The 23,985-nt window shown below is 51.8% G+C and overlaps 12 protein-coding genes across 12 annotated transcripts; 6 read left to right on the top strand and 6 right to left on the bottom strand.

Annotated features, from left to right (window-relative positions):
• Positions 1-2: 2 nt before the first annotated feature.
• Positions 3-2,504, bottom strand: erb1 (ribosome biogenesis protein ERB1). Its single transcript, XM_071041572.1, has one exon. The coding sequence runs from the start codon at positions 2,460-2,462 to the stop codon at positions 87-89; it is 2,376 nt and encodes a 791-aa protein (XP_070894376.1). The 5' UTR covers positions 2,463-2,504; the 3' UTR covers positions 3-86.
• Positions 2,505-2,637: 133 nt separating this feature from the next.
• Positions 2,638-4,458, top strand: BJX68DRAFT_245946 (Zn(II)2Cys6 transcription factor rglT). The gene is made up of 2 exons (XM_071041571.1): positions 2,638-2,865; positions 2,932-4,458. The coding sequence occupies exons 1-2, from the start codon at positions 2,742-2,744 to the stop codon at positions 4,083-4,085; spliced, it is 1,278 nt and encodes a 425-aa protein (XP_070894375.1). The 5' UTR covers positions 2,638-2,741; the 3' UTR covers positions 4,086-4,458.
• Positions 4,439-6,206, bottom strand: BJX68DRAFT_245943 (Paf1-complex subunit LEO1). The gene is made up of 3 exons (XM_071041570.1): positions 5,911-6,206; positions 5,645-5,822; positions 4,439-5,588 (listed from the first exon to the last, which is right to left on the bottom strand). Exons 1-3 carry the CDS (start codon positions 6,099-6,101, stop codon positions 4,590-4,592), a joined length of 1,368 nt encoding a protein of 455 aa, XP_070894374.1. The 5' UTR covers positions 6,102-6,206; the 3' UTR covers positions 4,439-4,589.
• A 207-nt stretch (positions 6,207-6,413) lies between these two features.
• On the top strand, positions 6,414-6,856 carry BJX68DRAFT_245942 (uncharacterized protein). Its single transcript, XM_071041569.1, has one exon. The coding sequence runs from the start codon at positions 6,645-6,647 to the stop codon at positions 6,798-6,800; it is 156 nt and encodes a 51-aa protein (XP_070894373.1). The 5' UTR covers positions 6,414-6,644; the 3' UTR covers positions 6,801-6,856.
• Positions 6,857-6,885: 29 nt separating this feature from the next.
• On the top strand, positions 6,886-7,877 carry BJX68DRAFT_271316 (Mob1/phocein family protein; the record flags this gene model as incomplete). Its single annotated transcript, XM_071046919.1, has 3 exons — positions 6,886-7,126; positions 7,182-7,296; positions 7,358-7,877. 3 exons carry the CDS (start codon positions 6,886-6,888, stop codon positions 7,875-7,877), a joined length of 876 nt encoding a protein of 291 aa, XP_070894372.1.
• Positions 7,878-8,151: 274 nt separating this feature from the next.
• On the bottom strand, positions 8,152-9,061 carry BJX68DRAFT_245940 (uncharacterized protein). The gene has a single exon (XM_071041568.1). The coding sequence runs from the start codon at positions 8,911-8,913 to the stop codon at positions 8,449-8,451; it is 465 nt and encodes a 154-aa protein (XP_070894371.1). The 5' UTR covers positions 8,914-9,061; the 3' UTR covers positions 8,152-8,448.
• Position 9,062: 1 nt separating this feature from the next.
• On the top strand, positions 9,063-11,712 carry BJX68DRAFT_245939 (rhomboid protease PCP1). Its single transcript, XM_071041567.1, has 5 exons — positions 9,063-10,219; positions 10,273-10,376; positions 10,425-10,758; positions 10,847-11,021; positions 11,076-11,712. Exons 1-5 carry the CDS (start codon positions 9,373-9,375, stop codon positions 11,323-11,325), a joined length of 1,710 nt encoding a protein of 569 aa, XP_070894370.1. The 5' UTR covers positions 9,063-9,372; the 3' UTR covers positions 11,326-11,712.
• An 840-nt stretch (positions 11,713-12,552) lies between these two features.
• On the top strand, positions 12,553-14,283 carry BJX68DRAFT_271313 (uncharacterized protein; the record flags this gene model as incomplete). Its single annotated transcript, XM_071046918.1, has 1 exon — positions 12,553-14,283. One exon carries the CDS (start codon positions 12,553-12,555, stop codon positions 14,281-14,283), a length of 1,731 nt encoding a protein of 576 aa, XP_070894369.1.
• A 773-nt stretch (positions 14,284-15,056) lies between these two features.
• Positions 15,057-18,138, top strand: BJX68DRAFT_245934 (uncharacterized protein). The gene is made up of 3 exons (XM_071041566.1): positions 15,057-15,533; positions 15,593-17,596; positions 17,651-18,138. The coding sequence occupies exons 1-3, from the start codon at positions 15,521-15,523 to the stop codon at positions 17,773-17,775; spliced, it is 2,142 nt and encodes a 713-aa protein (XP_070894368.1). The 5' UTR covers positions 15,057-15,520; the 3' UTR covers positions 17,776-18,138.
• Positions 18,139-18,320: 182 nt separating this feature from the next.
• BJX68DRAFT_245933 (triacylglycerol lipase family protein) lies at positions 18,321-20,637 on the bottom strand. The gene is made up of 4 exons (XM_071041565.1): positions 20,425-20,637; positions 20,229-20,359; positions 19,353-20,178; positions 18,321-19,299 (listed from the first exon to the last, which is right to left on the bottom strand). Exons 1-4 carry the CDS (start codon positions 20,506-20,508, stop codon positions 18,484-18,486), a joined length of 1,857 nt encoding a protein of 618 aa, XP_070894367.1. The 5' UTR covers positions 20,509-20,637; the 3' UTR covers positions 18,321-18,483.
• Position 20,638: 1 nt separating this feature from the next.
• Positions 20,639-22,239, bottom strand: BJX68DRAFT_245926 (60S ribosomal protein uL6). The gene is made up of 5 exons (XM_071041564.1): positions 22,097-22,239; positions 21,804-21,851; positions 21,435-21,690; positions 21,107-21,284; positions 20,639-21,046 (listed from the first exon to the last, which is right to left on the bottom strand). Exons 1-5 carry the CDS (start codon positions 22,140-22,142, stop codon positions 20,996-20,998), a joined length of 579 nt encoding a protein of 192 aa, XP_070894366.1. The 5' UTR covers positions 22,143-22,239; the 3' UTR covers positions 20,639-20,995.
• Positions 22,240-22,292: 53 nt separating this feature from the next.
• BJX68DRAFT_181060 (glutaredoxin) lies at positions 22,293-23,874 on the bottom strand. Its single transcript, XM_071037205.1, has 3 exons — positions 23,597-23,874; positions 23,049-23,526; positions 22,293-22,995 (listed from the first exon to the last, which is right to left on the bottom strand). The coding sequence occupies exons 1-3, from the start codon at positions 23,669-23,671 to the stop codon at positions 22,676-22,678; spliced, it is 873 nt and encodes a 290-aa protein (XP_070894365.1). The 5' UTR covers positions 23,672-23,874; the 3' UTR covers positions 22,293-22,675.
• Between the last annotated feature and the right edge of the window lie 111 nt (positions 23,875-23,985).

The following is a 23,985-nucleotide window of genomic DNA, read 5'->3' as shown; positions in this document are numbered from 1 at the left end:
AATGATCTATATACACCTAAACGCCCCCTTTTAGGACAAGGCACAAGCAATGAATAGGAAACATGCACGCAAGTGAGCAGAGAAGATTACATCCACAAACGGCACGTTCCATCCGCGCCTGCACTAACACACCAAGCCTCCCGAGGATGCCAGTCAATATCCAGAACACCGAGTTCGCCGGTGATCTTGTGACCCTTAAGAACCTTGAGCGGAACGATGGTGGCATTGCTAAGCATGTCGCCGGTGACATTTCCGTGGAAAATCTGGAGAGAGCCGTCGTCACTGGCGTCGGCGAAAAGCGGATAGCGGCCACCAGGGTGGAACTTGACGGCACGGATGGCCTTGCGGTGGTAGCGGAGAGTCTTGTAGGGGCGTTGTGAAAGCTCAAGATCGTGCCATAGCAGACGTCGGTCGTAGGAACCAACAATAATGTTGTCACCGCCTGCTGCTGTCGAGGAAGTCGGGTGGATGTCGAAGGAGGAAATCCAGCGGGCACCGGGTTGAACGATCTTGACAAGGAGTTGACGGGAGAGGTCGTAGGCACGGATTGTCCGTTGGTTGGCGACGAAGAGAATAGGCTTGGAGGGGTGGAAGTGGGCTGTCTGTGGAGGACCGCCTCCCTTGATGCGTCGGCGGAAGGGGTACTGAGTGAGGTGTTTGGAGACGGTGTGAATTGCGATAGCTACCGAAGCCGGTGTCGAGGCGCCAGAGCACACAGTCACGAAGTAGTCTCCACGGCGGTGCCATGAGATCGATTTGGCAATATAGCGGAGAGGAATGACAGCGCATACGCCAGAGTCCGCGAGGGCTGCTGAAGGTCGAATCCATTGAGGGGGGGTGCTCTTCTTTTCCTCGTCTACAGCCCTTGAGGCAGGCTTGGAAGCTGCGTAACCCCAACCAGCGTCGAGAAGGTCTAAGCTGGCTTGCTCGGTTTCAGGGTCTGCAATGGGGGGAACCGCGAGAAAGAGGTCGTCGCCTGCAGCAGCCGCGAGGACAACGGCATCCTTACCCGGGCGCCAGCGAACAACGTTCACTGGTTCGTCATCAGCCAGCTTAACGCTCCATAGCTGACGGCCGGTGAGCAACTCCCAGACACGAACAGTGCCGTCGTCTCCACCAGTGGCAAGCCAGATACCCGTAGGGTCAACGGCAAGGCTGCGAACACGGCCCTTGTGTCCTCTGAAAACAGCGGCACATGCGGTGGGGAACGGTTTCAGCTCCTCCGGGCTAGGAAGCTTGGGAAGCAGGCTCTCGGGGTCAATGTTCAGCTTGCTCCTTCGAACGCGAGGTGCCAGGTAGAGGTCCAGACATCTCTCGAATTTTTCCTTGACAAAAGTCTCGTAACCAGGAACCTTGCGAAGAGAGCCAAAGTCCTGAGGTAAGAATTCTTGCTCTCTATCCTCGGGATCGGCCTCCTCCCAGGCCTTGCGCTCCTTCTTATCAGGCAGGTACTCAGGCGGTGGGTGGTAGCTCTCCTCGTAGCCTGGCGGAGGCAGCTTGGGGGCAGGGATATGCATGGGATGATCAGGTCGCTCTGCTTCGTCGGCCCACAGATCATACTTTATTAGATCTTTATCTTCTTCGTCCTCCTCGGTTGGTGGCTTGAATGGAAGGATACGCCCCTCCCGGATTGCCTTGACAATCTTCATAACTCGCTTAGCTTCGTGCTTCGAGGGGACGAATCGGCGCTTCGGTTCCGGTGCGGCGCTGAGAGGCATGATTTCCTTCTCGGTTGTGAACCACTCGAGGAGAGGCTCATATGGGTTGTAACCATCCTCCGGAATCTCGTTCATCTGCACTTTGCGCAGAAGTTCCAGCTCATCTTGGCTCAGTTCTAACGGTTTACCGGTCGAAGGGTCAGTAAGACCTGTCCAGCCCTTGGGAATTTCAATGCTGTCTAGTAGGGCATCGAGAGCTTCGCCTTTCGCGGGGCGCATAATTTTCTTGCCGTTAATGTCATACCCGATATGAGGATATTGGTCGTAGAAAGTCAGTGGGATATTGCCAATGGTGTTTGCGTTCTCGTCGATATCAGAATAGTCGGAATTGTCGTCAGGATTGATTTCGTCGTAAATGTAACGGTCATTCCCATTGGCATCCTTCTCAATGCGATAGTTCAATTGCTCCTCCTCTTTGCTGGAACTCTCGTCGTCCTGGGAGAATCCTTTCAAGTCGACTGCGGTGCCTGACTTCGTCTTGGTGACGCCCTCATCTTCTCCATCCGACGGAATCTCGTCGCTGTCGAGCTCTTCTTCTTCATCATCTTCACTGTCGCTGAAATCATCGACCAATTCGATTTCGGAATTGCTATCATCCTCATCACTAGAAAGGTCGTGTGCAGTGTCTGAAAGTGCACCATCCAAGTCGCCACCATTCAGCTCGTCACCAGAAAAGACACCTGCCTCTTCTTCCACATCGCGGGTAACGGCCTTGCGTTTCTTCGAGGCTTTCAAGGCGGCCATTATGGCGAGAATGTTCTGTTGATTCTATCCTCTTGACTCTAGACTCGGGTTGGATACTTTTTTTTCCCTAAAAAATAGAGATTGTCGGCATGATCCGACCGCCCACGTGATGCACCGCTTCCCGAAAACGGGCTCTTACTGGGGGCCATTTGGAGGGCGAAAGCGCTGACATATTAATTCCACTCCCTCCTTTCGACGCCTTTTGACCGAGACTGGGATAAAACGACTGTCGCTTACTATACTGTGCACTACACGATTGTCCGTGTTATACCGCCCACGATGCAGTACGACGCTTTCCAGTGGGGCCAGACACACCCCACCTCCACTGACGTCTCTGCCGCCTTCGACCCGATGGGGTCAGAACAAGCTCAGGTCAAGCGACATGCGGCTTGTGACGAGTGCAGTATGTCTTATAGTCTTTGTTGACCCTCGGTATTGCTCTAGGCACTAACCGGGATTTTTCCGGTAGGGAAACGAAAGCTCAAATGTTCTGGTGAACTTTCAGGATGCAGTCGTTGCATCAAGCAATCGCTTGTCTGTCACTACTCAGTGCAGAAGCAAATGGGAAGGCCACCCAAGAAGCGGTTGCGAGAAGATGACACCGATCTGTCGTTCTTAGATCTCCCAAACAATGGCCCCTGGCCCAGTTCCTCAGCAATTTCCAAACCCACGACCGACTATGGGACCGAGGTGCCGGACATGTTGGAGGACCCCCAACTTCTATCCTCCATGTACCCAACACCATACGCCTTTCCCTACCGGTTATCGTCCGATGAAGAGCACCACCACACCTGGCAGTTAGCGCCTAATGAAACTTTGTCCTCAATACCCCCTACAACATCTCCCTGGCCAGATTTCTCGAGTGTTTCAGCAGCAGCTCCTAATCCATTCACGATGCCGCCAGGTCTCACACCTCCGATGTCAAATTCGGGTTGTCAGCCAGACCCCTCGGCCAATAAGGAGTGCTCATGCCTATCATATCTCTACCTCTGCCTCAGCCATCTTTCCTCTCTTAAGCCGTTTCCCGTATCCCAACACACCATTTGTTCCCTATACATCTCCGCCAGAACCGCTCAAGCCGTTATTCGCTGCCAGGCATGTCCAACGAAGTTCGATACGGGTCTACAGAATGTCATGTTCACAGGCACTCTTCTAAATGTGATCGCTGATTCGTGGCTACGGGTATCCAAGGCTGATGCTATGGAACTGGGTAGGCTTGTCGCCCCGCCTACCTATACAGCAATGGTCAACAAATCTGAAAACCCGGCGGTTGCGTGGAAAGACTACCTCCGACAGCTGGTGCGGCACAGCGTGATACGCGGACCCATGGATCCGGCTGCGAAAACACAATGTGCCATCGGGACACCAAGCGTACTTGATCTTATCGAAGAAATGGAGGCTCGCCAACGACGATGGCACCAATCTCCAGAATCTCATCCACTCCCGCCTCATCAACGGCTCAATGACCCAGACCCGGAGTCCATGAACCGTGACGAGCAGGATCTCCTCTGTATTCGGGTTGCGAAAAGTGCGAGAAATGTGATCGCCAAATTCGAATTCCAGCCGGAAGAGTACGAAGAGAGTGTCCCATCCCTGTCTCCCGATAACAGCGTTTCGCCGTGATCCCCATAATATTTGATGTCTACTATAATACCTTGGGCGTTGGGATTTGCGGCGATTTTGCGACGAGCTTTTCTTAATGTAGCGACGACTATGCCAGGCCACTCATATCATATGCAATACAAGGCCACCCTTTCAATTAGTACTATCGGTTCATAGACACCCGTCTCGTGAATGTACGCTTTATGTCTTCAAGGACACGAATTGTTTATGCTAGAATTCGTCTAATGTACTTCACAAATCCAGTTGAAATGGCGAAGATTCTAGAATAGGAACTAGCTTCGGATTTCACGCGAAGACAGGCTGTACCGGGCGTGAGCGTCATTAAACGTCTATTTCTATCTTAACTTCTGTCTCGGTGAACTACGGATTGGACGTTCATTCGCTGTATTTGCTTCCAAATCAAAATACAATTGCCAGATTCAAACGATAATTGTGGTATTATTTTCATGTAGGGCGCCAGGAGGAAAGAAAAGGGGTTAGTAGAAAGCTAAATATGCAGACCTACTACTCCTCATCGTCGTCGTCCACGACATAGCGGTTCTTCTTTCTCGCCGGAGGCTCTCCTGCTCCGGCTGCTGGTGAAGCACGTTTCTCTCTAGACCTTGTGGGTGGGAGGTCATCCTCCTCCCCTTCCGCATCCACGTCATCGTCCTCCAAAATATCCTCTTCCTCGTCATCGTCATCCATAAGTTCCACCTCTTCGTCGCTACGGACGAGAAAACCGTCGTCTTCATCGTATTCGTCCTCTCTCGTTCGACCCCGCCCACCGTATTCTTCTTCGTCGTCGGTGTAGATCTCACCTCTACGGTTGGGCCGCCGAGGCTTCTTCGCACGGGGTCTTGTTGTAAGCAAGTCGTCATCCTCCAATCCACCAACCGTGAGTCCAGCACCGCCTGTGCGGTGGGACATGCCGATTCGGCGGCCACGGTCCATTTCCCTGTCTGCAAGTTGCTCGCGACGGCGCGCCGCCTTGAGTTTCTCCCGCTCCGCGAGCTCGGCTTGTCGCTTGGCGAGCTCGGGGTCTTCCTTAACTTCAATGACGGGTGCTGATCCGTCGACTGTCTTCTTCCCGCCGCGGGCAGCTGCAGCTAATGACTCCTGTAGGCGCTGTACCGCGTCGTCGGTTTCCACGGTCGTTGGGTAGACGGTAAGACCATGTGTCAGATGAGAGGTCAGCCTGAGCACGCCCGACGTCTCGGACACTGCCCCAAGATACACGTGCGAGTCCAATTTTGTATCATAGTCGCCCGCTTTGTTGAGAGGTGCAAGAGGTTTCGTTGCGATCCTGTACTGTTCTTTGGGAGCTGACGCCAGCTGGAGCGTCATAGATCCGTCCTCCCAGCGGATAATGCGTGCGTTTGACTGAAGGAGGGATTCGTCCTTGGGATCATAGCGCCAGCAGAGCGAGGTTGCAGCGGTCGAATATGGCGGTGCGACGTAGGTTTCGGGGTTGAATTCTTCAGTTTCTATTGAAAGGAAATTTGGCACTGGCATGGTGTAAACCTGCGGAGATGTGCTTAGCGCATAGAATCACTCGAGGTAGAAACTCAGACACAAACCTCGCCATTGGTGGTCTTCGGCTCAGGAGCTCGACCCAAGCTCAAGTCCATGATGTTCACCGTTTCCTGGAACGCTTCTCCTCCATCTTCAAAGTCCATGCGGTCACCGGCCCGGTCATATCGATCCTGGTCATCTGCTGAATCAAGTTCCGCATCGTCTAATGTCCGTTTAAGTCGACTACATACGCATTAGCGCACTCGTTCCAGGTATAAGGTAATAAGGTAACACGGCGACTCGAAACTCGAGTTGAGGGAGAAATGCGCACTCATTGTCTTGACCAAAGCCTGCATCGGAACCATCTGATCCGAATAGATCCGCGTCATCATCGTCAAAATTCAGGTTACCAGCATCCGAACCAGGCGCAGGACTCGCGAGTTCACTTCCAGCATCGCTTTGGGCTTGGCCGCGGCCGCCTCGTGCAGGACGCTGAATCACATCTTCATCGGACGAAGACATGGTCGGCCAATGACGAAAGAGCCAGCTCAATCAGTCAAGGTAGAAAGGCGGACGAGGGAGATCTGTCGAGTTTCCGACTAGTGCAATTGGTGTAGATGTTTGGGGTGAACCTGAATGTGATAATTCCCGGCATCAAAGACAGCCTGAGGCTGCGATAGCTAGAACGGCAAACTTAATAATCCATTCCGGACCCAGAGAAGCTTAGCGCCGGCAGCTCCGCAGGGCCAGATCAGATGGTGGGCGCTGATTGGGGCAACCAGAACCCCCAATGCGATTATTGAATCCAGAGCCGCGACTATCTTCATCCTCCATCATCCTCTCCCCGTTCGCTTTCGGACAGGTCTCTTGTGTTGGCTGCTTCTCTAGTCTGCATCATCAGTCATGGCGACCTTCTTTCAGAGCGTGTAAGTTGTTCCTTTTCCCTACAATTGGTGTCTTGTGTGATTCTCTTTGATCCCCTCACATTCTCTCCCCTTAAATGCATACCCAAGACTCCTGCAAGCATGATTGATCTATTACCACGATTCCCCCCTAAAAAGCATAATGAAAGGCGCCCCTAAGCACAAATCAAGAACTACTATTCTGCCTGCTTTGTCATGTCACCGTCTGCTGTTCTTTATCTTCACTTCCCAACCCATCTGTGGTTCCCCTTTTCCCTCAGCTCTCCTCTTTGTCCTTCCCCCGCTTCGGCCAACTTGAAACACCAATACTGACCGGACGACTTTTCTACAGCCGCCAAGGTTTCGGCCGGGGGGGCAACAACAAGAACAACAATACCAACAAGATGAACAACGGAAGTCCCGCTCAGTCGCCCGCTGCTCAGGCAGCTCACGGCGGCCATGTCTCAAACTCCCCGTCGCTCGCCTCGAACCACTCCGCTGTGGAGAACACCGTCGTGCACGAGCAGGATGCGTCCAAGTACTTTTTCCAGGAAAAATACGCCCCGCTCAATGTGAAGGGTAACTTCTTGACATTATGTGCCTGTCCGAAGAATGTGGAACTGGGGGAATGGCTGGCTCATCAGAGTAAGAAGCCCAGATCGCCGCGGAGAGACTCTGGCTAATCTCATCGCCTTCATAGTTGTTGAACAGTATCGTCTTCTCCATGGCATGCTTCAGGTCATTCAAGAGGTGAATACTCACACTGGCCTGCCCATCTGCAATGAGAGCACATGCCCAACCATGTCCGCCGGTCGGTACGTTTTTGACCATGCCATGCAACGAACTCATTTAGAGCCCGTGCTAACTATCATAAAGTCTGACCTATACTTGGCTCGTGGACTCGCAGGCCGCCAAAATTTCGGCTCCCAAGTTCATAAACCGTGTTGAGAAGTGGATTGTTAGCAAGATTCACGACCCCGTGATGTTTCCTACAGAGAAGGTCACTGGCGTACCCGACACTTTTGCCCTGAGCGAGGCTACAGGCGCTCCCGCCTCGAATGATGCTCCCAATGCTGCCGGCGAAGACTGGATCGGCAAGTCTAGCGGCTTCCCCCGAACATTCTACAAGGACTGCCAGGGCATCATGAAGCAAATGTTCCGCTGCTATGCCCATCTGTATCATGCGCACTGGCTGAACCCTTTCTGGCATATCAACAAGCATGAGATCCTCAACATGTGCTTCGTTCATTTTGTGACCGTCGCGAAATACTACAAGCTTGTTACCGACAAAGAGATGGAGCCCATGCAGCCCCTGATTGACCTCTTCATCAAGCAGCAGCGCATCCCACCCGAGGCCCTCGCCGGTGGTCATTGGGGTCAGCAGGCATCTAGCTGAGCTAGAGAATACCGTTCCTCTTCCCCTTCATTGGTGATGGACATTGAGATTTATTTTCTGACCTGGTGTTGGAGCACGATTTCTTCTAATTTTTTTGTCATGTCTGTTCCTACTTTCGGTTTGCTGTCGTACCCCAGTATTGTGAGCGGAATGGCAGTTGATGCGACACGGTTGAGACTCTAAGCATTTAGCACGCGAAGCGAATAGTCGGTTTTAGTTTGAGCATGTCCCTCTTTAAATTTATTGCCTGGCATGTCAATTCATTTCATGAACATTACTCGTCTAGACCAGTATAAGTCTTTGGTGGACCACGTGCATTTTTTGCTTTCGAATTCCTGCGGGGATAACTACCATGCGCTTGTTGTTCAACGCATGAATAGTAAGCCGCCTAAAAGTCAATGAGTGGCGGTGCGAGTTCGATCAGCCGAGATGCAAAAGCGTGGAGTCGACAAAGAACTTCGAGACATCTAGGCTAAGGCAGACATCACAGCTGTATAGTAGCTTAAAGGTGTAGCTCAATCCTCGTCTCATACCAGGTCATAATGAAGTCAAACATAGAACCCTGACTCGATCAAAGGTACACCCCATCATCACCCTCGTTATCCCTCTCCGTGGACCTCCTCTCAGACGCTTCAGTATTCCCATTCCCGTTCGCAGTCGGGGCAACAGTCGCACTCGTAGACTCCGACCTTGTAGTTCCCTCTCCCTCTGGCTTCCCTTCCTCACTCCCAATGATCTCATCCAGCTCAATCCATGTCTGGCCTCTCTGCTCAACCTCCGCCTTGCACAGTGCGATCCGCGCATCCATCGACTCCTTCACCCCCTCATTCTCCACAATATACCCCTCCAGCTCGCGCTTGTCGGCCTCGGTCTCGCAGGACTCTGTGATGAAGGTGCGGAGTTCGGCGTTAGAGCGCTGCAGGTGTGCGATGGAGTTGCGGAGCTCGGCAACTTTGGCGTAGAGAACTGGGAGCGTGAGCTCTGTTATGGCTTCGGCGAAGGCGGCGGGGCTTATGGGGAGGGCTTCGGATGACATTTTGGGGTTTTTAGTCCCTAATTTGAGGTGGTAGGTGTAATTGTGATATGGTTCCGAGGTTAGGATACTTGTGATAATGTTTTTGAGTATCGGTGGTACTTTGTCCAGTGATGGGAATGATTATATGAATGTTGTATGAGGTTGAAAGTTTATATATCTAACAGGCACCACGATGGATGACGACGTCTCTATATGTCAGCCAGATAAATTAGATACAAACGTACCACCCGAACAAGCATTTAATCAAACCAAGATACTCAGGCTGAGCTACCACGAAAATAATACAACTGCCAGTGAATATAAGAAGTGCTCCCATACATTAGTCCATGCCTGAAGCAATTCTTGGCAGCGCGGAGAAAAGAAAGTCGGAGAACGGAGAGCAATCAAAAGTTCCCACTGCAGCCAAGTTCACATTGCATCTTTCCAGATTGCTTTCCACAGCAGAACTTCGCTCTCGATATGAGCAATGTTCTCTGCGTAGCATGGCGCTCTCCATGCTTGGGGCTTCGAGCCTCAAGCGTGCACAAGCCAAAGCTAGCAGCGCAATTCCGCTCCCTCATTCGACAAACCTCCCCAACATGGTCACTCGATAACACGCCTCGACGGCTATTGAGCTCAACGAGGCCGCTCTCCGCCGTGTTCCCGATAGCTCCGACACCTACATCGAGAACCTATTCGTCATCAAATCAGACTTCATCCCGATCTTTCCAAACCTCCGCGGCTCGACCCGCAAAGCTTACACCCACCCCAGCAGAACAAGGTGTCAAACTGCGCGATGAACCCTTCAGCAAAGCAGAAATCGACCGGATATTCGGGCCTCGCTCAAAGGTCTCTATTGCTCTAGGTAATCGGATTCTCTCCGTCCTCCAAGGCAGACGTCTTGCCGGTACACTCGATCTTGATTTCCCCGCGGACATCAGACGCGCTGTGCGCCCTGCCGTCCTCGATGCGGGCCTCGATTACCTCCGCAAAGCCCACCCGGTGGACGAAGATGCCGCGATCATGGCTCGGATCGAGCGTGAAGAGCGCGAGGAGGAAGCAAAGCTCATTCGACGGGCAGAAGCGCTCGGTCTATACAAACCGCAAAGTGGAACGTATGGGGCGGAATTGGGCGAGGAGAATGATCCGTCCGGGCGAAGTGTCTTGAAGGAGATTCGCCAGAAGAATGAGGAGAGGCTCCTGGCTGAGGCGGAGAAGAAGAGGCAGGAATGGCTGGAAGGAGAGGAGAAGGATCGCGAGAAGCTGAAGGAGCATCTTGCAAAGAATACCGCGCTTCAGAAATTTGAAGATACATCTGCTTTGGAGGGTATGCTGCTGTTTGACAACTGGACCCTTTGGCGAATGCTGACGATGGGCTAGTCAAGGGCCGTGCGGACCCTAGCCAACGACCTCTTCTTGCATGGATCCAGAAGCACCATCTTCGCGCAACAGACACCGAAACAGATTTCGCAACGTTGACGACGGTACGCTATCCGAGTTTATCCGGATCTGCCATGCTAACTACTAGATAGAGAAGCCGCCTACTCCCATCGCTTGCGTTTACTATCCTCGGGCTGGGTCTCTGCTACGCCTTTGCCATATTCTATGAACCCCCAACCAGGGACAGCCGAATGTGGCCGAGTCTTCCCCCAGCAGCGGCCACAGCATTCGCTATCATCGGCGCCAATGCCACGATCTTTGCCCTATGGCGACTCTGGCCACCGGCTTGGAGACTCCTCAACCGCTACTTCATCAGCGTTGCCGCCTACCCGCGTGTATTCAGCTTGGTGGGCGCCGTGTTCAGCCACCAAACAGTTGCCCATTTGGGAATGAATATGTTTGTCCTTTGGATGTTTGGTACAAAGCGTGAGTCCTCGGTTTCTCATATTAGACTCCGCGCGAAGTCTTCATCAAAAACCCTAACCCAGCAACCGACTAACCAAACCAACCACAGTCCACGACGAAATCGGCCGAGGCGACTTCCTCGCCCTATACATGGCCGCCGGCCTGCTCGGCTCCTTCGCCTCGCTCTCAGTCCACGTCCTACAAAACCGTCTCTTTGTCACATCCCTCGGCGCCAGCGGTGCCATTTCCGGCGTCGTCGCTGCCTCGGGCCTCATCCACCCAGAGTAACTTTACCCATACCTAATCCACATCCTTCACAGATAAGCTAACAACCGCAGTGAAAAATGGACAATTGCCTTCCTCCCGCGCTCCTGGCAAGAACAGCTCTCCGCCCCAGCCTGGCTCTTCGTCGCAGGGCTGGTGACTTTCGACCTCGTTGGTGCTGTCGTCAACCGTCGTGCCCCGAAGCTCGATTACTATGCGCACCTGGGCGGGTTCTTTACCGGTGCGGTTTACGCGTATAATTACAGGGAGAAGAAAAGGCAGGAAAGGGAGCGAAATCGAAGGTGGTTCGACAGGGTTCTCTAAGGGTGGGTAGTGTATTTCTACATCGTAGAGATTCTTGAGTGTATTCTGGGTTATTTCTTCCCCCCCTTCTGCCCTCTTATTCTCCAAGGATGCTTCGGATGAAATACCCACTCCATTTTCTACACATCCCTGGACTTCATCAAACTCCCCGTCGGGCATAGATACGGTAGACTATCCAAAGACTACCCAGTACAGTAAGATATCATATCCTCACGAACATCCACACAAGTCACTCACGTGTGACCCAAGGTAACGTGTTGGATCCCGACTCAGATTATAGATTGCACAGTACCACTCGCGTCTTACCCACTGTAGGTACCCGCGTGTCTTATCTAGTCATCTCCCACATGGCAAGGCATCCTCCGTTTCAGCTATGGCTGGCTACCGGAACACTGACGTATGAGACGTAGAGTTAGAGAAATGTCTCGGAGTGACTCAGGTAGACATAGCCTCATAGGCAGACATAGCCTCATAGGCTATCTATAGGTTGCCCTGCTTTTCAGCTTCTACCGGCAATATGGGATGAGGTGGGGCGTCTGAATCTATGATAATGAGGACGGCTTATTTGTGGCAGATTGTTTTGGTTTATTCATACTTGATATTTATTAGAGGCTCTGTTTGAGGTATGCGGCTTCTAGAAGGGTCATGATGTCTTTTTCTATTCTCTTTTATCGTTTGATTGACTTGTGTTGCTTCTGTGTTTGCAGAGATATAGGGTTCCGCATAACAGGTCTGGGGCCGGTTCCCCAGGTCTTTCGGACGACTCTTCTACTTGAGATGCCGGCAAGGGTTACTTGTAGGGGCTGAAGATATCCCGGTGCCTGCGAATCAGTTAGATGTCGCAAAGAATGGGTATATGCTGAGAGTAGGGTGTTGAGTTTTCTGTCAATCTCAAATGCGCGCATATTTAGCCTGATCTCAAAACCTCTCTAAAGTAGGGCTGAGAGATTGATTGTGAGAACAAAGGTATGCAAGATGTCTATGCGCAAGTTTAAGAATCACACACATCACCGCATAAACAGGAAAATGGACTTCCTCTTCTTCTGTAAACTCTTCTCCTTATAACACTTCTTATCTTACTTCTTTTCTTCCTCCCTCCCGCTTCGTTAAAGTGTTCCATGTCCCTCTCTCCCATATCACTTCCTCTTCAGTTTCTCCTTTCGCTTTGCTCAGTATCAGACGTCCTCCAGCTCCGCCCCAAGGGACTTTGAACCCATGGTGTACAAGATGAACTGCACTGCGGTGCGGCAGGCTGCTGCTGCGAGAGCCAATCCCGTCACCCCTGTCTTCAAGATGAAGAAAACAAGAGAGGACTTTCAACGAGCCCGGGAGCTGCTAAAGGAAAAGGAGTTAGCTTCAGAATATGATCAGACAGACCAAGTGTTGATGAGCGACGAGGTATTAGTGTATGCTCACGACATGCTCAGGGACACGTCCTTGGCCGAGCCCACCATACTAGACCACGACGGGTTCGACTTATTCATGAAGACGGACGTGCCAATAAACCCTGAGTGTTCGATGCCCGAGGAAGACGAATATGTGCTGCTTGACGATGAGGAACAAACTAGTCGGCGCTCCAACCTTCCTGCCTATGTCGTCAGTCACCCTTGGCACATTGTCGACTATCATTTGTATCTTTGCTCCGCAGAAAGAGGTCAGACGCAGGAGGCTCGACGTCAAGGCATGTATGTCCTCCATGGCTTCGAATGTCATCCTCTCTCCTACGAAGAATTTGCCGAGGACCGCAGTCTGATGTCGCAATGCTTTCCCGGAGACATGCCACAGCTCATCTTCGGACTGCTGCCCATAGCCGATCGACGGCACTATGCGGATCGGAACCCTTCCTTTGGCGGCCGACACTATGTGCTGGGGTTCGACTATGACTGCAAGACCCTGTATGCTCGTCATTTCGACTGGTTCACTCACGACCTCGGTGACATCTGGTGTATTTGGGAAGAAGGCGTCAACGTGTACACAGTCACCGTCCCAGACCTCATGCACATCCTGGATACAAGCCTCGACAAAGGAGAGATGCACGTGGGCATGGGCATTCTCAGCTCAAGTGAATACTGCCTGGCCATGACTTATGACGACGATCCCGGGCTCGAGATCATCATCGCTACCCTGTGGTGCCAGTGGCTGCTGGACTTTAGCGACATTCTCTTCAAGCCGGAAACGGGATCTCTCTCAGAGTTCCAGCAGAAGCTCCGCTCTCACGTCGACCAAGGTCGTTTGATACTCCAGAGAGCTTCGTACAGAGCATGGTTCGCTGTGCGAGATGGCTACTCCAAGGAACAGTACAAGGTCAAGACAACCATTAACCAGTACACCAACGACCTTTACACCTTTGAGAAGTCCACCGAAGATGGTAGCCTGAAGGGACGGCCATGGGCAGCACCTGGTATTGAAACCTGTAACCAGCTCCGCTTAAACCACCGCATGCAAAGAAGGAAAGAATCTGAGCAACGTTTGGAGGACCTCTTTGTCCCCCCAGAGTCTGACAACGTCGAGAGCCAGGAGACTGTTCTCCAGGGTATTTTAGCAAAGACCCAGCAGAGCCCCATGAAGTTCAGCGCAGTCGCCTCGGTCAGTGTCCCTCGAACCCCTTCACCCAAGACGCAATACACCACTTTTTCGCCGCTTTCAGAACAATTCTTTAGCCCTAGCTCTCCTGGAATTGTCACCCCTGCGACAGAGCCGTACGGCGAGTTCGAAATCACTGAACACCATCAGGTACCCCTTCCTGTGCTTTTGGATCGTGCCGCTGAGCTGGTGCAGGCGCATCCAGAGCTAGATACTTTTGCAAATCGTGACCGAGTTGGAGATCTTTTTACTGGTATGGGTGCTGCGGCTCAACGACCTGCCTTGGGATATGGCATTCGTCCTTGGAAAGTGGAAGAGATATTGGAGCAGGACAGTCCGACTTGTCGTTTCTTACCGAGCCCTACCTTTGCATAGCCTGGACGCGGGTAGCTTCTGGACAGAATTGGGGAAGAGATACTTTGGCGTTGAGTTTGGCATGATTTTGTATGTGTAGATACCATCTTGCATTGTGGATCTTCTGTGGTTCTGTTATCTTGTTTTATTTTCGTCGTGTACATGGCTGCTTCAGTGTTTTCAAGTTTTCATTGTCTTGTCATCTCGTTGCTCCATGTCTGAGTTGGATTTGGTTCTGTTCGTGCTGGGGAAACTGGGAAAATGTAAAAGCCGGTATGACGGAACGAGTACAAGGTTGAAAGGAGCGATGGGCGATCCAAGCAGAACCACGGCCCAGCGTCCCATGGCCTTTCAGCGTGCCCCATTTCCGCTGCCGAGGTTCATGATCCTTGAGGATTCAATCTCTTCTCATGCAGATGAAACCCAAAAAATACAATGTGTTTTCTATTTATTTGTCATATTGTTCACTTCGTAGATAATATAATTCTTGAAACACCATTTAGATTTTAGATCTTACAAAAAGGTGGCTGATGGAGTGTGGCTCAGCCTGTCTGACCCAGTCCCCACTCCGCAACCAGTCGTTTGGTCTGTACGGAGTACAACCATTGACCAGCCCCAAACCTCGACTCGACAACCTTGGGAAATCCGATTGGAAGGTTACGCCCAGAGTTGGGTTAGATCCGGTCATACGGACATGCAGAGCGATATGAACAGTGTGGTACTCGAGCAGACCCGAATATCCTACAAAAAAAGGTATACGTACGGCAAGCTATGACGCTCAGCCCTACTAGGAGCTTGAGGTTTAAACCGATCGCAGATGATAGACGGGCTTGGTATGGGTCTTTCTTGCGATTGTCCTCTCACAAGCTCCATAATTCGGCTGCCTAATGGCTTATACTTGTTATTCACGTCATGCAGTTCATTATTATTAATATTAGCTTGCACTAAGATCGTTGATGCTGCTGGTTGATCCTGGCCTGATCCAAGAGTTGTTGCTCCCTGGGTTCAGCTCCGCTTGTGGAAACCGACGAGCTGAGAGGCTCCTCTTAATCTCCTGCGCTCTCCATCTCTGTCTCTCTTTTCTTCCCCCTGTTCCCATACCCTTAATTGACCTCTTTTGGATACCCCTTTTGTTGTTTAATCACGCGCTCTCTCGTTTTCTACGCGACTTCTCCCCTATTAATCTCCGTCGCTGCCAAGTGCCCTGTCGGATCTGCGCTCCTTCAATTGTCCGACGGTCGCTTGACCACCAGTAATAATGGCCTATTCAGGTACTTCCTCCTAATGCTCTGGATGTCTCACTGAGCTGACTGTCAATGCTTTGCGACAGACGTTGCGCCCAATGCGGCTGTTTCTGAGACCACCGCCCAGGTTGACGTCACCTGCGGCCCGCTCCTCAACTTCAAGAACATGGACGTGACGCCTTCATCCTCCATCTGGCATGGAAGCGTCTTGATTGTTACAAAGCCAGGCCAAGCGCAGCCTCGGCTTTGCCTGCAACAGGCTGGGCCTGCTATCCCTGATTCCACTGTCACCAGCGCCGCCGCGAATACCCAGGGCGTTACGATTGATGGGTTGCGCCTTTTTGAAGACCCAAAGGCCGCGTTTTGGCGGTTCTCCCTCACATTGCCCTTGGAGGACTATGAGGCGCGATGGTCATACACTATTCCGGGGTTGCGTTATCCTGATGGCGGCGAGATTCATTCTCCTTGGGACTTTGTCGTTCCGTCGCGCACCCAGTCCATGCGTCTGATGTTCCACTCTTGCAATGGTTTCTCTGTGGGTACAGATATGGACGCCTGGCTTGGTCCAAACTTGTGGAACGACGTTTTGCGCGTTCACGCGCAGAAGCCGTTCCATGTCATGATCGGCGGGGGTGACCAGATCTACAATGACGGTATCCGGGTGGACGGTCCGTTGAAGGAATGGACCTCCATCTCTAACCCTCACAAGAGACGCACCCATCCGTTTGATAATGACATGCGAGCGCGGTGCGACGAATACTACTTTGCAAACTACGTGCGATGGTACGCGACCGAACCCTTCAAGGAGGCCAACGGACGGATTCCACAGATTAACATTTGGGACGACCACGACATCATTGACGGTTTCGGCTCATATACCGACCACTTTATGCAGTGTTCGGTCTTCCGCGGCATTGGAGGCGTTGCGTTCAAATACTACTGTCTGTTCCAGCACCACATTGCGCCACCCAAGTCGACCTACACTACTGATGCGCCGCAAACTATGAAGGCTGTCAACGGGACTGCAGGTGCTGATCCCCGTCAGTTGGAAAACACATTTGTTCTAGAGGATCAAGCGGAGGACAACAGCTGGATTATTGGCAAGCGTCCTGGCCCGTACGTCGAAGAAAAGAGTAGGAACCTGTACATGCGCCTTGGAAAGCGCATCGCGTTTATCGGCGTCGATGCCCGTACTGAGCGCACCCGCCACCAGGTGAACTATCCGGATACGTATGAACTCATCTTCAATCGCCTGGAGCAAGAGGTTGCGGCCGCCAATGGCGACATTAAGCATCTTGTCGTGCTCCTTGGGGTTCCAATCGCATACCCGCGTCTCGCCTGGCTGGAGAACATTCTGAGCTCCCCGATCATTGCCCCAATCCGCCTGTTGAACAAGCGATTTGGATTTGCTGGTGGTTTCTTCAACCAGTTTGACGGGCAGGTTGATTTGCTGGACGACCTTGACGACCACTACACGGCACGCCAGCACAAGCGGGAACGCCGATTCTTCATTCAGCGCCTGCAAGAATTCTCCAAGACTCATTCCGTTCGTGTGACCATTCTTGGAGGAGACGTGCATCTGGCTGCTATCGGGCGCTTCTACTCAAACCCTAAGCTGAAGATCCACAGCGAGAACGACCACAGATACATGGTCAACGTTGTTAGCAGCGCCATCACCAACAAGCCCCCTCCAAAGGCCGTGGCAAACCTGCTAGCGCGCAGAAACAAAATCCATCACCTGGACCCCGAGACCGACGAGACGCTCATGAACATGTTCGACGGCCAACCCGGAGGAGTTGACAAGAGCGCCTCCTGGAACAAGGTGACCATGCCCTCGCGCAACTACGCAACCCTCACCGAGATCGAGACCCCCGCCACAAACGGCGACGCACAGGCTGATCAGACCCTTCCTATTCCCAAGGACGGTCACTCCCCCTTGCACGTGGGCGAATCAACCGCCGGCTCGTCCCATATTGCAGCAGACGGCGCCGCCAGCACGAGTAGTATGCACGGAGGGCTGAACATTGCAATTCGCGTGGAGATAAACCCACAGAACCGAGAGGGCCTAGCTCACGGATACGGTTTCAGCAGTAAGTCATACCTCCACAATTCGGTTTCGTATATAACTAACAATCAACTCCCAGTCCCACTCCTCTCATACGTCGAATCAGAACACGATCGCCGCCACTCTCGCTCCCGCTCTCTCCACGCTGTCTCTCTGCGCGGCCACTCGCGCTCAAGAGAGCCACGCCCCCAGACTTCGACTTAAGCTCACCATGCGCGGCGTGCATAAAAAAAGGATTAATGTCTTGTGATACCGTTATACCTGGCTATTGCTTTTGATATCCATTTGCTGCTTTTGTTCTCTCTGTGTATGCATCTGTTCGTTTATATATCCCTGGCTTTTGGTTTGGCTCTGGGTTTGGCTACTTAGGATTAGTTGGTTGCTATATACTTAGTTGGTAATGTAATAGCCCGGCTTGGGTAAACCCGGAAAATATGGCTATCAGAGTCTAGTTGGATACTTGTCATGTGTAAGTTTTGGAATCCCAGTGCTCGCTCGGCAAAGACAAAGCCGGCCTGGATATAGTCTGAAAAGTCATATACTGGGAAGATATATAGTGTGCTTGACGTACTATATACTCAACACCCCCCTCCCCGCTAAACCGCGCTGCATTAAACTACTCCCCCTTCACAACCTTAAACCTAACTCACTTATAAGCCCTCCCGCCTAGGCCCTGCGCTCTATAAGTTAGTAATAGTCCTATAGGTAACTAATTTTACTAGTTTATAGCTCCTTATTAATTAAGGAAGGTGGGCCCTAGCTATATAGAAGGGCTAACTAGTTACTATATATTCTTTTAAATAGAGTATATAGAAGTAAAGTTATGAAGTAAAGTTATATAATAAGTCACAGGTTACACCTCGCCCAAGACAGTGTACGTTCACCACTACCCCGTCCATGGCCTAAACTGAATCATGAATAGGGCTGGTCCGGACTCGTCAATGTAACAGTCGGATCTTTCTCCCTGGCCGACTCGCTACCGAGCCCCGTCCTTTTCCTAGGCACCCCTTCGTTGGGCTGCGGCCTTCCCTGCAAGAGAGATTCAGTCACTGTTCCCGACCCCGATATGATCGCCGTCGCCATCGCTGGCCCCGGGAACAGTGTCTCGTTTGGTTTCCGTCGCCTGACAACCTGGTAGCCTTTGTCGAGCTCGATCTCTACAGCGCATCGTACCTTTAACGCCGAAACGGCGGGCCAGACGCCTCGCTCGCCTTTGAGGATCCAGTGTGCTAGGCTGGCTTGGTCTGGGGTTTGGAAAAGTTTGAAAAAGTCGCTGAGCTTCAGGTCGGGGACGAGCGTTAGCTGGGACCCGGGAACGGTTTCCTCGATCAGGAGCCGCGCTATTGTAGATGGTAGGAGGCTTAGATAGTTGAGTTGACGGAGCCGGTGGCCGATTTCTAGGGCTACGAGGCGTGCTAGGGCGCGTGTCATATTCCACCGGCCTGTTGTGGGCCGGCGGTCGAGGAAGTTGAGCTCTGAGCGGAGGAACGGGATGATGTATGGTCTTGCTTGGGAAATGATGAAGTGGTTTACGTTGAAGAGCTCGGCGATTCGCGACAGTGGGGATTCGCCCTCGTCGTAGCTGATGTGGCGCCAGGGTTGGAAGATGACGTCTTGTGAGTGTGGCCAGGGAACAATGGAGCCTGCTTCGTCTTTGCAGTAGATCGTGACTGGGCGGTAGAAACCGTTGTTGGAGGTATTCGAGGCGACCGCGGCGGACCAAATCAGCTGTAGTATACACTTAGTAGGTGAAGCCGTGCAGTATTTCAAAGAAAACGTACCACGTTCGGTGCAGTCAGATAGTTGAGAAGGTTCGGTGTACCACTTCGGCCTGACGTTGCGACTGTGATGTTCAGAATGCGCTTCGACCGAGCGTATGCCTCCTCGAACGTGAGATCACCTAAGTTGGCGCGTACGCACTCCTCCAAAACTTTAGCATCGAGGAAGTAGCCCTTCGTAAGATACCGTCTGGTTCGCCGAATTAAAGTCATCAACCCTTTGTCCGCGAAAGCTGAAGAGGGTAGTAGCCAGCTAATCCACCCCGGAGGTTGCGCCTCAGGCCGTTGACGCCGCTCAAAGGCAGAAAGGTCAATTCTATCACCGTCAAGAAAATTCAGCAACTCGTCTTCGCTGTGGACGCCGACCAAAGCTGCGATAAGCGCACCCGTAGCCGTGCCTGTGATGATTCGCGGCAAGAGACCCTGCAGATGAAGCGCCTTGACAACACCGAGATGACACAACCCAAAAGTCGAACCGCCCTGTAAGAGTAAAGTCGTTCTCCCGAATGCCTGGCGGGTATCATGTAGCAACTCTACCTTGGCTTGGGAAGTGAACCCGCTCTCATGTACCGGGGCGGTCTGGAGCGCTGTCACATGCTGAATGGAGAGGGCGACCTGTGTAATGTAGTCGTCTATCAGCAGCTTTGTGCCCGCATGAGCATATAGGAAAAGCTTATGGGTGGTAATATTGCCCAAGTTACGGACAAGTCCCGACCGGAGGAGATTGACCAGCATGAGGATGTCGTCGTCTTCTCGCGCAGTCATCAGAGCCGTCAGTCGGCCCATGATTAGACGATAGTCATAATATTTGCTGGTGGGATTTTGGCGCCTTGAGATAGTTAGAATTCGACGCGCAGGAAAGGTATAAAGGAGCCATACCATAGATCCAGGCTCAGAATCTCATCCAGCTCGAAGGCGGCCTCTTCCCAATCCTCATAGTTTGTAGCTATCTCCAGGGCATGACGCAGTCGAGTCCGAGGAGATTTGGAGCGCCACCATGATAGAAGCTTCTACAGAGCAGTGCAAGGTTAACAATGTCCATTGGAGTAATAGATATCTGCATGGCAGGAGTTACCTCTTTCCAGAAAAGTGTAACGTCCAGGACCATACTAATGATGGCCAGGATCATGGCATAGACGGTCATCAAATAGCCTTTCATCTTCGTCGCGACAGAAAAGCAGGGTCATCTGAGGGAGAGTTGTCTATTTCACATGCTTACTACTAATAGGAGGTCATGTAGAATAATGTTGTGAGAAGAGAAGTGAAATAGAAGTGGGATGGATGGAGTTGAAGTTGCATCACGCGGGAAGATGGACCGAGTCTAGACTTTATCCAAGATGCTTCTCTCAGCCACACATCAGATGCTTCCAGGTCTTCAGAATTGACTTTCCTACAGTGAATAATACAGTCTTGTCAGACTAGAGAGCGCGAAACAGTAATTCAAAACTAGTTGTTTTACACACCGCGCCCCCAACGCAAAAAGCGCAATATCCGTGGACACCGTAAAGAGAAAAAAAAATTGGACATATATGAATTTCATGGTCTTGAATTTTTGGATTTCATTTCGCTTTGCTTCCTTATGCAAGTAGGCGAAAATAAAAAGGAATCTCCAAACACCCTAACTACCCACCGAGCGGACGATACATCTATTCCTCAACGATGTTACCCTTCTCAGACACGTACAGACCGTCAAGGAACTAATTGTCAAAGGTTAGATTAGCGTTTCGGACGGGCTGACGAGCGGATGGAGGGCGCACCTTTCGGATATCCTTGTTTCGGACTCTGCAGATCTGCTGGATGTCGGCGGCGCTCTGGGAGACACCCTCCAGGGAGTTACCGGAGAGCTGGAGCTCATCCTTGACGTTGGGGGAAGTGATGACCTCGACACCGGGCTGGCAGGTGACGTGGCGGACGAACTTCTCACCAAGGAAGTTACTGTAGGAGGCCGGAAATTAGCATGACCATCCATGTTATTCAATCGGACATGACGACCAATCTGCGCAATCCGGGACAAAGTAGCACACCGCCACCGTCTTCCGAAGCGCGCAAGAAAAGTCCCGTTCTGTCCGTGGGCGAGGTGCATACCGGATCTCAACATGGGCCTGGCCGGTCTCGGCGTTCTTCTCAATGTTCACGTTGATGGGAAAGTGAGCGTAGACGTAACGCATCTTGTACTTGAAGCCCTTGGTGACACCGATGATGAGGTTGTTGATGATGGTGCGGACGGTGCGGAGGGTAGCGACACCCTTGCGAGAGCCGTGGTGCATCTCAATGGAGATGATGTCCTTCTTGGGGCGGCCGAAGGTGACGGCGATGTGGGAGAGGTCCTTGGTGAGCTTGCCTGTAGGTTGAGAGAAAAAAAAAAAAAACATGTCAATGCTGTCCCATCCTATGCCAAATCTGCATCCAACGGTCGACAAGTTGGCTTGCAGGTTCAATCTGGGTAGTGCATACCTCGGGGTCCCTCAACGGTCACGACTCGCGAACGAATGTGAATCTTCACTATACAGAAATTCAAATTAGTCCCGGCTCCAAAACGACTTGATCGCAATCACGAAATCCCCCAGCCCAGCAACACAATCCAATAATCGAGAATTTTCCATGCGATTCGCACACTGTGCAGCCGGCGTAGCACTCATTCATCTGAGCCCAGTGCCAGTCCGGCTAACCACCTCCAACCAACAGAACAGTATCGCTCTCCTCCACCTCGAAACTGCGGGACAGAGAAACCAGGGTCGCAAGCTCACCATTGTCGGGAATCGGCAGCGTTTCCTCGGAGTGAATGTACCGCATCTTGACTGCTGCGTGGGCTGAGTATGTCCGAGGGGGGAGTTGGCGATGTCGTCGAGCAGTCGGTCGTCAAGAAGATCGAAATTCAATCGAAGCCGCACACACAGTCTTTGGTGGAGCGAAAATCACGAATCACGGGGTTGTGCGTCGCTTAGGGCCAAAAGCGGCCTAGCGCCCCTCTAGGCTCTAGGGTTCCGACTCCGGACTCTATTCACTCGGCATCTAGGATGAGCATCGCTCTTATACATTTATTGTTGCTATTATCCTGGCTTGTCATCTTATTGGATAAAGTCCAACTGTTGGTCATGTAATTAATAGTGCTATTTGCTGGCTGAGGGCTTTTTGTTGCTCAATGCTCTTAGGTATTGGTACCAATCTTCCTGAGCTCAGTTACTAGTTACTAGTAGTATCTACAACAACCCCATGGCCGAAGTAGTATACAATATTATAATACATTATTACCGTTAATCATACTTATATGTACACGAGAATTGAAATAGGAGCAGGCCCATTTAGCCCGTAGCGCCCAAAGCCGCTCACTCACTGCCTTCTTCGACCGAATTCCGCTTGACATCTTGGAGCCACTTGCCGCCTAGACTCTTCAGTCTCGTGGCTAGTTCGTCGTGTTCGTCCAGGCCTACAATGTCATCTCCTCCACCAATGCTCCTTCCATTGACTAGGACATTTGGGACAGTCCGCCGGCCGGTATTCTCCCCTAGTAGCGCCTGTAGTTGGCGTCCCCGTGGGTGCTGGTCAAGTTCCACCACGAATGGCGTGGGTACAATTGTGTACTTATCAAGCAGGACAGTCTTGGCCTTTTTGCTGTATGGGCAGAACGATTTGGAGAATATAATGACTGTGAAAGCAGAGGTCAGTAAGTGTCAACTTTCTACCGAACAGAAAACTTACTGGGTGACCTTTTCAATATCCCATTCAGCTCAGCCTTCACCTCCTTCGCCTCTTCCTCTTGCTGCTTCTTCTGCTTCTTTTCTTCCTCACTCTCCTCGTCTTCCATCACAGACGCAGCCTGGGCTGCATCCGGATCTTTATCCTTGGTCACAGTCATGGTCGTCCGCCCGGCAATAGGAATCTCCTCAACATCACTATCTTCAGGAATCTTAGCTTGCCGCTGCTCCGTCTCTGGCTGTGACGGCGGTGCTGGCGGTGGCCGCGGCTGCGCCTTTGGGATCGCGGGCTGCTCCTTGTCATCATCGTTATCAACATAGCTATACTTCTCCCCTGGCTTCGAGTCGGGTTCCTCTTTATCATTCGTATGTGGTAGGTAATTCCCCGACTTGGCGGTCCCGACATTCGCGTGCTTCTCCGCTTCTATTGCGGCTACGGTCGACTGGTAGAACTTTTGATTTCGAGGACTTCGGTTTTCGCCCTGTGTGGATCGCTTTGATTAGTTTCAGCACTGCAAGATATACCAAATAATGGCTGAGTGAGGGAAATACCGAGTAGTGCAGGTATAATAGGATCGCAACCACCGCGGTGACCGCAAGGAGGCGAATCCGCCGTTGAGTGAACATTTTGAGGATATAGCGTCACCGGAGGACTTCCGCAGGCTCTTCGATGTAATATCTTGGGCGATAGTTTCAAATAAATATCGCTTCTGATTCAAACGAGTGAATGGTAGCCTGCATTGGCTGAGTGCTCTCTGTATGCCGATCAGACGCGTTGACAACGGACCACGGACAAGGTCATAGGGGTAGTAGCTCCAACTCGGGTTGGGACCGTTACATTTGGCAAGCGCGCAACTCGAAGGCGGTCGCAGGTGAAGCAGATGAGACCTTGACGACGAAATGATCAGATCACAAATAGAGTTGCCGACGGACTTAAGGTA

This window comes from Aspergillus pseudodeflectus, assembly GCF_044049435.1.
Source record: "Aspergillus pseudodeflectus strain CBS 756.74 chromosome Unknown BJX68scaffold_60, whole genome shotgun sequence".
NCBI lineage: Eukaryota > Fungi > Ascomycota > Eurotiomycetes > Eurotiales > Aspergillaceae > Aspergillus > Aspergillus pseudodeflectus.
This window is presented reverse-complemented; position numbering and strand designations above follow the sequence as displayed.